At 40.8% G+C, this 11617-nt stretch overlaps 1 protein-coding gene across 1 annotated transcript; it reads right to left on the reverse strand.

Annotated features, from left to right (window-relative positions):
• Positions 1 to 1305: 1305 nt before the first annotated feature.
• LOC116715757 (NLR family CARD domain-containing protein 3-like) lies at positions 1306 to 11256 on the reverse strand. The gene is made up of 11 exons (XM_032556374.1): positions 10892 to 11256; positions 9501 to 9609; positions 9302 to 9421; positions 9020 to 9139; positions 7721 to 7811; positions 7337 to 7559; positions 5414 to 7202; positions 5153 to 5326; positions 3977 to 4150; positions 3035 to 3081; positions 1306 to 2903 (listed from the first exon to the last, which is right to left on the reverse strand). The coding sequence occupies exons 2-11, from the start codon at positions 9566 to 9568 to the stop codon at positions 2353 to 2355; spliced, it is 3357 nt and encodes a 1118-aa protein (XP_032412265.1). The 5' UTR covers positions 9569 to 9609; positions 10892 to 11256; the 3' UTR covers positions 1306 to 2352.
• Positions 11257 to 11617: the final 361 nt, after the last annotated feature.

Here is an 11617-nt window from a genome sequence, read left to right on the forward strand (position 1 = left end):
GCAGCGGGGAGAGCTGCGACTCCTCTCCACTTCCTCCAGCCTGCAGACTTCTGGAAGAGAAACTCCTGTCATCTGCCGAACAATAACTCAACATGGAAACTATGTAGCTGAAGTTATCTGCTGATTTCAAAGAGTCAGACATTAAAAGTGGATTACCAGCAGAAGCTCTGTTGATGTAAATAAGCCTAACAAGTTTTTCTCTTGGCATATGGTGTTTAGCTATCCTGCCCAAAATGTATCCTTATTTTAGGGTTGTATGGTGAGGAGTCTACAAATGTGATGCTGAGGTTGTAAGATATCATGCCAAGGTGTTTATTTTATGGAAAACTTCATATAGTCAACACTTATGTTATATGTTATGTACCATTGATGTATGGCTGTATTATTGCTCTGTAAAAATAATAAAAATGTAAGTTCTAAAAAAAAAAAAAAAGTGGATTACCTTTATTTGGAGCTAGTAACCACAGGTTGAGCTTTTTTGCCACCGAAATGAAAGTGACCTTCACAGAGGAAACGCTCAGGAGGAGAGGCCAGTCTGAAAGTGATCCAGGATTATACCTGTCAGGTTTTTGACTGGAGAATATGGAAAATGTTGCCATCTTGTGCTAACTTTTAGCACAGGAACCTCCCTCTGTGATAAAAAGGGTGGTGGCATAGTAAGACTTAGTAAGACTTACTAAGATATACAGAGAAACTATTTAAAAATACTATCAAAATGGGCGTGCCTTGGTGGCGTAGGGGTTAGGGCGACCCGTATTTGGAGGCCTTGAGTCCTCGACGCGGCCGTCGCGGGTTGGACTCCCGGACCCGACGACATTTGCCGCATGTCTTCCCCCTCTCCTTCCCCATTTCCTGTCAGCCTACTGTCATATAAGGGACACTAGAGCCCACAAAAGACCCCCTGGAGGGGTAGAAAAAAAAAAAAAAGAAAAAAATACTATCAAAAGTACAACTTCAGAAAAGTATGGTTTATATTTTTAAAATGTACATTTAAAATCTAAATTTTTATAAATGGATTATTCAAAGTATAAATTTGGTAATATACTTAAATAGAATTTAAAATATACTTTAGAAAAAATAGTTTTAGAAAGTGTACCAACATACATTTTTAAAGAGTATTAGGAGTATGTTTTTAAAAATGTATTTATTTTGCATTTTTTATTCAATTTTAATAAATATATCCATTTGATAACATACTAAAAATGTATTTCAGAAAAATACATTTGTTTTCTTGTTTTTGCTACAAGACAGAACAAAAAAAAGGTACTTTTAATAGTCATTTCATGTCACTGCGTTGACATTTTATATTTTCCTGTTTCAGTCATTTTATGCCTTTTTCAAACTTCTCCTGGCAATCTGTCATGACAAACAGACCATTTGCTATTTTGTACTCGGAAAGGAGACATTTCATATCACCTAGAGGATTTGCTGCGTTTATTTTAGAATTTTAGCAAACTGTTCTTTTGCTCTTTGCGCCTGATGAACTGAGAACGACAGATGAACATTCCATAATTGGAGCTGATTTAGAGCAGCATTTTACATATATACACACACACACACACACCACCAAAAACAAAACAAGAGACTAAATGTTACAGAAAACAAAACTTTGACAGAACATAAATAAAAAATAGCTGTAAGCTCAGCTATGTTTCTTAATAAATCCAAAGACATCCACATAAGCAAATGAATGGAATATTAGAATATTAACCAGCAAGAAAAGATCTGAAATTAATTCAAATGAGGTGAACTGTAGAGTTGGACACAAACTGACTTCCATGGTTTATCATAACTGTCCTAGTTAAAGCAAACTGGTTTATCTATTGGTTTATACCAGAACAAATGGTCAGAAAACAGAAACTATTATCTTAGAATCATGGGAATTTCCTGTCATCCTGAACAGGCCAACAACTTCAACCAGAGGGTGTAAATTAAAAGACAAAAAACCATGTAACAGCGAGATATCAGGAAACTTCATATTTTGTTTTAGGCAAGGAACCAACATATTGCTTCAATAATAAAAATTGATGTGTTTGGCTTCCCTTTGGGGATTTGAATGCAGAGAACCAGCAGTGCTACCAACTGCAGTAGATTTGGACGATTTGGCTAAAAGAACATCACAATGAAAACGCTTTATATTCGTCGACACAGATTATTGATACGTTTCTTGTTTGAAATTCTGCAAAACTGGTGGCCTGATATTTCCAGTTTTATCCACAGTTTTCCCTCCACGGCGTTGCCGTGATGAGGACCAGTGGAGAAACATGAAACTGCTGTTGCGCAAGTTGTTCAATAGGTTATTGCTAGGCAACCACCGAATGAGTGAGTTAGTTGAGCCTGCTGGTTAGCAGTCTATTCTGTCGGACAAAGGGAAATCCAGGAACCTGAAGTGTACAACAACCCAAAGCCAAAACCAGGATAGAGAGGTTCAGTGAATGTGGTGCTGAAGGTGTGGAGGTGGACCTGGGAGCCATCGGAGACTCTGTAGAAGGACAGAGTGCCGGCAGGACAGTCCACATACACCGCTACTCTGTTAGAGACGGAGGACGACGACGCTGAAACTGTTGTTTCAGCTTTATTTTGAAGGACAGAAAAGACACCATTGTCCGAACATCTCAGACTCCAGGAATGGTCATTCCAGGCAAGCAGACAGTCGTGAGTGTGTCCTTTCCTTTGAATCTTTTTGTAGCTGACCGCTATAAGAGCCTGTCCTCCCCACTCCACTTCCCAGTAGCCACGACCAGACAGGCCATCGCGACACAAAAGCTGAGGTGGAACATCAAATCTGTCTGGGTGATCAGGGTACAGCTCGTCCTCCGCCACATGCGTCACTTTCCTTCCATCGCCAGAGATTCTCATCTTTCTGCTCACTGTGTTTGTGTCGATGGAGAGCTGACAGGAGTCTGATGGAGGCAGCACACAATCCAGATGCTGTTCAGGATTTTTCACTCATTTATTTATTCTTTCCTGATTTCTAAATCTGAGCAGGTTTGTAATCAGGAATTAGATTAAAAAAAAAAAAAAAAGGACTTACACTTCCTCAGACCCGGGGTCAACCACTGGACTCCAGCGGGCTCCACCCTGAAAGGACGAGGGATAACATTTTCAGTCGTCACTTGAATAGTAAGACAAATAAATGGAAGCAGGGTCTAAGACATCTAATCTTTAGTTATTTTATTATAAAACTATGATTAAAAAATAGAAATGCCAACAAAGGCTTATGATTCTCCACAAAAACAAATTTCCTGAAAATTTGCTCTGTTGCACCTGAGTAAAAACGGAATAATTTCAGCTGAATGTAGAAGCTCCTTTCAGTCAAAATGAGCAGACACGTTACTACATGAGAAGAGTCGTGTAGTAACTCAAATTCAAATATACTTTATTGATCCCAAAGAGAAGTTAAATAACTCTGACCCGTCTGGATATGCATCGGATTTCTCCTGCTGATTGGTTCAAAACAACACTCTGCCTTGCCCGTCCATTCACCTACCATGATCTCAGGAATTAGCTGGCCAATCTATCTTCCCTTCAACCCTCTGGGATACGCAATATCTTTTTACCATCTGAATCTCAAATAACGTAAGAACACAAGAAACAATATTAAAAACACAAACTACCCGATTTTCCCTCTTTACACTTTGTCTCTTCATCCATCCCTTTCTTTTAGGAAACCTTTCAAATGCTACTGGAGACAAAAAAATAGGGTTCTATGCTTAAACGTATATTACTTGTTGCTGTTGAAGTGGAACAATATGACTTTACAAAAAAGAACAAAACCAAACATCCGTTGAACAAGCAGAGAACTTTGAGCTCACGTCACAAAGTTCTGCAAACCATTAGACAAACAGCGACAGTAATCAGTGACCTTTTGGAAATGCATCAGACTCCAAGGACTTTTTTTGTGGTTGCTGGCACTTACTTTGCTGCAAACTGCTTTAGACAAACAGATAAAAAAAAAAAAAAACACTTTCTGTACCTGAGATTTTCTAGTGTGCAACCAGGATCCTGTAGGTGAGCAGAGAGAAACTCAACTCCGGTGTTTCCTGGATGATTGTAGCTCAGGTCCAGCTCTCTCAAGTGGGAAGGGTTAAAGGTCAGAGCTGCACTCAGTACCAAACAGCCTTCTTCTGTGACCAGGCAGCCAGATAACCTTCAGAGTATACCATATGATAACCACAATTAAGTTGGATAAAGTTTTGTTTTTCTTTTTGTATTCTACCTGTAATGATATAAACTGTCAGTTCACATAAAACCAGATATTGATTTGCACGTAGCAGCAGGAATTCCTTCTAAATACTGAAAAAATTAATATGGCTCTCTGCCTTATTTCAATTTCATTACACATAACTTCATTTATGTTCTTTTTATATTTTGTACCCAATATGTGGCTTACTGGGGTAATCCCAGTAATTACCCCAATAACTACTGGAGTAATTTACTCCAGGCTAACACCTGGAGTAAATTTCCAGTCAATAGAAATATTAGAAATATTTTTACTGAGAAAACAACAAGCCTGTTTTGTCTTGTTTTTACATTCCATATATTTGTGTTTTGCTCTCTATGTAGCTTATAGGAAAACTACAGTGAAATTCTCCCTGCAGACTAGCCAGCAGCAATTAGCAAACACCTGGTGGAAATCTGCACCAGCTGATCTCAGTGTAGGAGCTACTTCTCAGTGCAACGCTGGTAAAAACGTTGCTAAAGGGTTAATAGAGGAACAATGTGGTTCAGAAATAGCAGGAGTGTCTTAAAGAGACACTCCTTTGAGGCCCAATTTCAAGGCATCAAATTACAACACCACATTTGATAGATGCATGGCATTTTTATGCCAACTGAAGGTAACAGTTACTTGATTATGCTACAAAATGGCAATATGTGCCTGGAATATTCATAATCCTGCCCCTCTTAAAAGAACTGAATATTTAAAAAGGTGATCCTCAGGTTTACAAAAATAAACCTGAGGGACAATTTTTTTTAAAAAATGTGCAGAACACATTTTAAAAAAGCACAAGTTGACCAAGATGCTGATTAGATCCACATCTGTAAAATGCGAACAGACATAAAATATTTATTCTATATAATATATGCTGTTCAAATTTATCAATGAATTAATTCATTAATTTTTAAATTTGAAAATGTACTAGTCCCTTACCTCAAAATTTGGAGTTTGCAGGTGGGAGTCTTCAGACCAGCGGCTACAAGTTTTACTCCTGCATCCTGCAGGTCATTGTTACTCAGGTCCAACTCTCTCAGGCAGGAGAACGTAGAGCGGAGGACTGTAGACAACGCTTCACAGCTTCGTACTGAGAGGTTGCACACACTCAGTCTGCAGTAACAAAAACAAGGCTGGTGAATGTTTTTTTTAATGTAAAAAATTAAAAATTTGTGTTTTAAGGAAAGTTTGATTATTTACAAAACTTTGCTTGAGATTTTGATGACTGGCAGCAGCCTTAGGAAAGCCTCTTCCGAGGCAGAGTACTTCTTCAAGTCGAACTCATCCAGATCTTGTCCTGATGATAGAAGGATGTAAGCCAGAGCTGACCACTGAGCTGGAGACAGTTCATCGTTGGAGAGACTTCCTGAACTCAGAGACTGTTGGATGTCCTCCACTAGAGAACGATCATTCAGTTCATTCAGACAGTGGAACAGATTGATGCTTTTCTCTGCAGACACATTCTCGCTGATCTTCTCCTTAATATACTGAACTGTTTTACATCTGGTTTCTGTGCTGCTTTTTGTCTGCGTAAACAGGTCAAGCAGGAGACTCTGGTTACTTTGTAGAGAAAGACCCAAAAGGAAGCGAAGGAACAAATCCAGGTGTCCATTTGTACTACCTAAGGCCTTGTCAACTGCATTCTCATGGAGTGATTTGAGTTCCTTTGTTTTTGTTTTAAAGTTCTCTGAAGTTGGTTGATCTATTTGCATCAGGCTGACTCCAGAATTGATGAAGGTCAGATGGACATGAAGAGCAGCTAGAAACTCCTGAACACTCAGATGGACGAAGCAGAACACCTTCTCCTGGTACAGCCCTCTCTCCTCCCTAAAGATCTGCGTGAACACTCCTGAGTACACTGAGGCTGCTCTGATATCAATGCCACACTCTGTCAGGTCTGATTCATAGAAGATCAGGTTTCCTTTCTGCAGCTGATCAAAAGCCAGTTTTCCCAGAGACTCAATCATCTTCCTGCTCTCTGGACTCCAGTGCGGATCTGATCCAGCTCCTCCATCATACTTAACCTTCTTCACTTTGGTCTGAACCACCAGGAAGTGGATGTACATCTCAGTCAGGGTGCCGGGCAGCTCCCTTCCCTCTCTGGTCTCCAACACATCCCCCAAAACTGTAGCAGTGATCCAGCAGAAGACTGGGATGTGGCACATGATGTGGAGGCTTCGTGATGTCTTTATGTGGGAGATGATCCTGTTGGCCTGCTCATCATCTCTGAATCTCTTCCTGAAGTACTCCTCTTTCTGTGGATCAGTGAACCCTCTAATCTCAGTCACCATGTCAACACAGTGAGGAGGGATCTGATTGGCTGCTGCAGGTCGTGTGGTTATCCAGAGGAGAGCAGAGGGAAGCAGTTTCCCCCTGATGAGGTTTGTCAGCAGAACATCCACTGAGCTGGACTCTGTAGCATCAGTCAGGATCTCTTCGTTGTGGAAGTCCAGAGGAAGTCGACTCTCATCCAGGCCATCAAAGATGAACAGAACCTGAAAGTGTTCAAAGCTGAAGATTTCTTTGGTTTCAGTGAAGAAGTGATGAACAAGTTCCACCAAGCTGAACTTTTTCTCTCTCAACACATTCAGCTCTCTGAAGGTGAATGGAAATATGAACTGGATGTTCTGGTGGGCTTTGTCTTCAGCCCAGTCCAGAGTGAACTTCTGTGTTAAGACTGTTTTCCCAATGCCAGCCACTCCCTTTGTCATCACTGTTCTGACTGGTTCATCTCTTCCAGGGGGGACTTTAAAGATGTCTTCTTGTCTGATTGTTGTTTCTGGTCTGTGTGGTGTCCTGGATGCTGCTTCAATCTGTCTGATCTCATGTTCATCATTGACCTCTCCAGTCCCTCCCTCTGTGATGTAGAGCTCTGTGTAGATCTGATTTAGAAGGGTTGGACTTCCTGCTTTAGCGATCCCCTCAAACACACACTGGAACTTCTTCTTCACACTAGACTTAAGTTTAGAACCAGCTCCTGCAGGTGTTCCTAAAGTACACAACACAGCACATTCCACAATTTCAACTGTCCTAAAGATTTCTAATTACAAATTTTCTGTAATTGGGACATCAGAGTTCACAAAGTTTACTGGTCAGGTGAAATTTGCAAAGCAATCCTCTTACTGCTCTGTAGACGGTCAGCCAGCTCCTCCTGCTTCATCCTTCTCAGGAAGTTCAGTGTGATCTTCTCAAATGCCTCTTTGCTGTTTCTCATCTCCTTTTCAAATGCATCTTCCATTACATCCTCATTTTCTGTCTGCAACGACGGTGGTTTATGTTGACTCAGGACCTTGTGCATCCTCTTCAGCTCATTTTTCACAAAAGTGACAATGTTGTTCTCCAGCAGCTGGAACAGAATAATAGGTGAAGGACATATCAGACTGAAATCATGGAGTCAAACATCATGTCCATGTTGGACAGACCAACAGTCCTCTGGTCTACAAAGCGGTGCATGTAGAAGACTGTGGACAAAACCAATGGAAAAGTAATAGTTGTACATGTACAGACCATAAATATGGAGTCCAACTGTATCTGATGCTCCTGGGCAGAAGGATCACTGGGAACCTCTGAGCTCTGCTGGTCCACACTGTGGAGGAGCCTGTAACAGTTCAGTGATTCTTTATCTACCACAGATTGTTAAAAAAATGGGAATTTGTGTTGAATGAACAATAACCCTGTGTTTTGTGATGGTGGTTTTAATTGTCCAGTATGTTTGGGCTGCATAGTGCGCAGAAAAAATATTGGGTTCTTTATGGGGTGGAGCTCTTCTCTTTATGCCTGAAGGGTTTCTTGGTGGCATCAGTTATCACCTTCATCAACCTCCGATACAATGAGAGGGTTCCTCAAATAGGAGGGTTTTATGCCTCCTTTAAACAAAGCTATAGGTTGTTTTCCCACCTGACAGTCCAGTAGACTGGACTAACATTTGTTCCATTTGCAATTGCTGTGGTGAAACAAAATGAAGTAGCATCAGATTTTAGCAGTTGGAGGATTTCACTTATTTTTGGCTAAAGACCATAAGCCAGTTTTCCTGCTAGCGTGTTTGTTTTGGTTGCATTTCCCCAGAATGCCCTGCGCTGTACTCCACTTCATATGCATTCAAACCACATCAGAGTTCACTTCACACAAACCCAGACCGAGGTCTAGGAGGACAAGAGTTTGCTTTTTTCGGTCCACATTAGACGGGAGATGAACCGGACTTTCTAGGGAAACAAACTGCAGTTCAATTAAAGCAGACTGAGCAGGGCTGGTGTGGTCACACCAATACTTACCATGTGCCATTCACTGTGCAGTAATTTGGTGGAAGAGATGCAGAAGTTCCAGATTTATCAACAGTCTCTGTTAACTCTTTAAAACCCCTGGTAAAATCCCTTGACAGAACCTGCAAGACTTTCTTCCACATTAGATTATCAATAGTTTTTCCTGAAGAACTCTGATGTACCTCCCACTAATATGACATTACTTTCGGTGTTTATAACCCGCACAGTTCCCACTGGTTGCTATGTTGACAGGAATCCCTGCCCACGACATCTATCCTCACTTTGAACCTTTAATGTGAACAGGTGCAATCAAATCCTTCTGACCAACAAGCTTCTCCAGAGTCCCACCTGAGTTCATGCTCCTACCTACCCGATTGCCATATACTGTATATAACATAAAATACATCCTTAAGCATAGCTAAAAGTACTTTCAATACAATACTTAATACACACACCATCATGGCTCCATTGAAACTGCAACTGCTTGAAGGCAAACTAGTGATGATCGCCTACAACAGGTTTACATTTCGATTTAGATGTAGGTTACCTTTTTGCAGCTGATGGGGGATCAGATCTGAAAGGGATTCCAAGGTCCTTGGAAGCATCACTTTGGAGGGAGACACAGCTGGGTTCAGCCTCCGGTCGAGGTTCTGCTTCTGGCAGTTTCCTATACATGAAAATGGTTGAGTGATCTGACTGCTTTAAGATGGAGAAAATTCCTGGACAGGTAGAGATGGTGATCTCACATCTTAGGTTAAAGTTCGAACAAGAATACTGCATACTGCCTCGTTTACATTTTGCGTTATTACAGCATTTAGATGTAGGTTACCTCTTTGCAGCTGATGGGGGATCAGATCTGAAAATGATAGCAAGATCCTTGGAAGCATCACTTTGGAGGGACACACAGCTGGGTTCAGCTTCAGGTTTAGACAGTGCGTCTTGTATTTTCCTGTGCATGAAGATGGTTGAGTGATGTGACTGCGTTGAGATGGAGAAAAGTCCTGAACAGGTAGAGATGGTGATCTCACCTCTGGTTTTCAACTTCTCCACTCAGATTGGTTTTAGAGGGAGCAACTCTGTTCTCACACTGATCCATGCTGCTCAGTTCACACCAGTTCACACGCCTTCTGCCTTCATCTGAGGAAAAACAAAGGAGGAGACATGAGGCTGCAGACATATAATGATGGAGCAACATTTCCAGGAAGTGGTTAAAGCATCAGACTGCTGACTTGCGGCCCATTGTGTGAGAGGAGGGGTCCACCATGGACGGATCACCAGTCCAACAGAAAAAGTATATTGAAACCATATCGACTATTTGAGTTATTTTCAAATGGTAATTTGCCATTTGACAGTTTTGATTCTGTTAGCCTGAGTGGCTAATTAAGGGCCGTTTTCATCTAACCCATCTGCACTGGAAGATTTTACACAAACAAACAATAGATCCATTTTCAACCGGTTTTCTGCACCAAAGGTTTAAGAATGTGTAAACACATTTTTACTCAAGAACTTTAAAAGGTGTCAATTCTAAATTGACAATTTTATCACTGTGACTGTAAGCAAAGTAGACCAGAGTGTATGAGAATTTATTGCAAGAAAATGCAACATTTTTGCAAAGTAACACAAAAGGAAAAATCCCCCAAGTCTCCTAGGTGGCCTGATCGTTTTCAACCTAATGATAGGGAGGGGGGGAAAAATAGGCATTTTAGAAAAAAATGTGTAAAAAAAAATAAAGAAACTATACAGCCAAGGAGGAGTAGATTTCCACCAAAAATCTCAGAAATTTTAGTACATTAAATTCACGTACAAGAACAATAGTCTTTAGTACAGTGATGTCAAAATTTTCACAAATATGCCAGAAAAGTCAGACTCCCGTCTCACGGGAAATGTGCTGGAATCCCAGATGTGACATTAAAGAAGGGCGAGAAACTTCCACCACCCGAACTCCCCTGCAACCTGTCAGCAGACCTTCTGACTACAGAAGTTATTGCTGCTCGTCTGTCAATCTGCATCTCCCTCTGACTATAGTAACAGGCTGTCGGCTCCATTACCATAGTAACCAGAGTAACAGCCTAAAACAATCCCAGAATGCGGTGCGTTGAGACATGTGTGCCCATTTTCTTTCAACGATGGTGGATGGATGTTTTTAGATTTTGTTTATGAATCCACATATCTCTGCTTTAATACCTTGGTAGACATCACTTGTTAATTCCCGTTGAGATACAATAAGGATCTTTACGGAAATACACTTTCAAGCTGTTTCCACTCACTCAAGTGTGAGGAGCATGTGTTGTCTGACTAAGCTAACAGTTAAAATAGCTTACATGACACAGAAACCTCATCCTCTCTGTATCATAGCTAAACTTATATGGCTGAAGGCTGGTTAAAACAGCAGAAAAACATCACAAACTATGTACATTACCCTTCAGACCAAGGCTCAGCTGATGAAATCGTTCTGCTTCGACAGAAGATGGAAAGTGAAAGTAAACCTCCGAGGTGAAAAAAAGAAGACAGCCACGTCCTGTGTAAGACGATATTCAGGCGGGTTTCTATTTTTTCTCATCTCGTCCGTGGGCACGTTTGGTTGCTGACTCTGTCGAGGTAGATTTCATCACAAGTGGGAATAATCCCTTATGGCAGGACGGGTACTCCATATGTGTTGTCATGGCGAGAAAAAGTACAGACTGAGGCAGTGCTGAGATGAAGGAGACAAAGGAGACACTGAAAGGAGGAAGTAGCCTCCTATTATGTTCTGGATAAAAGTTTCATTTTCTGCTTCTTGGTTATTTATGTGATTTTATTTAGTTATATTTTAAAACGGGACAGTATGTAAAATCAACTTTTTTCAATTTTACACCATGTTTTAATGTTATTCCCTCATCAAAAGCATACTTGGAGTTTTGCCTTCATTCTTTGATACACGTTTGAAAAAATCCTTTAATCTCCATGGCAACCATTCAGCTGTGCAAAACGCCTGGGTGGACCAAGCTCCTCCTCCAGGAATAGTTATCCACACAGATAAAAATAAAAAATGTAAGTAACAACAAAAAGCTTCCGAGCTTCTCCCCCACACCGAATCCACTCTGCTCCTTCAGACTAGCCATAAGAAATTAGCAAACACCTGGTGAAACTGAACACCTGCTGAGCT

Source organism: Xiphophorus hellerii, chromosome 24, assembly GCF_003331165.1.
Source record: "Xiphophorus hellerii strain 12219 chromosome 24, Xiphophorus_hellerii-4.1, whole genome shotgun sequence".
Taxonomy (NCBI): domain Eukaryota; kingdom Metazoa; phylum Chordata; class Actinopteri; order Cyprinodontiformes; family Poeciliidae; genus Xiphophorus; species Xiphophorus hellerii.

What these genes read in the sequence shown, in the direction of transcription:
- LOC116715757 (XM_032556374.1), bottom strand. Translation starts at nt 9,568, where the DNA reads ATGGATCAGTGTGAGAACAGAGTTGCTCCCTCTAAAACCAATCTGAGT. An exon ending in CCCCCATCAGCTGCAAAAAG is followed by an intron (nt 7,812 to 9,019) that starts GTAACCTACATC and finishes GAACTGTTACAG; the next exon opens with GCTCCTCCACAGTGTGGACC. An exon ending in AGTTGGACTCCATATTTATG is followed by an intron (nt 7,560 to 7,720) that starts GTCTGTACATGT and finishes ATTCTGTTCCAG; the next exon opens with CTGCTGGAGAACAACATTGT.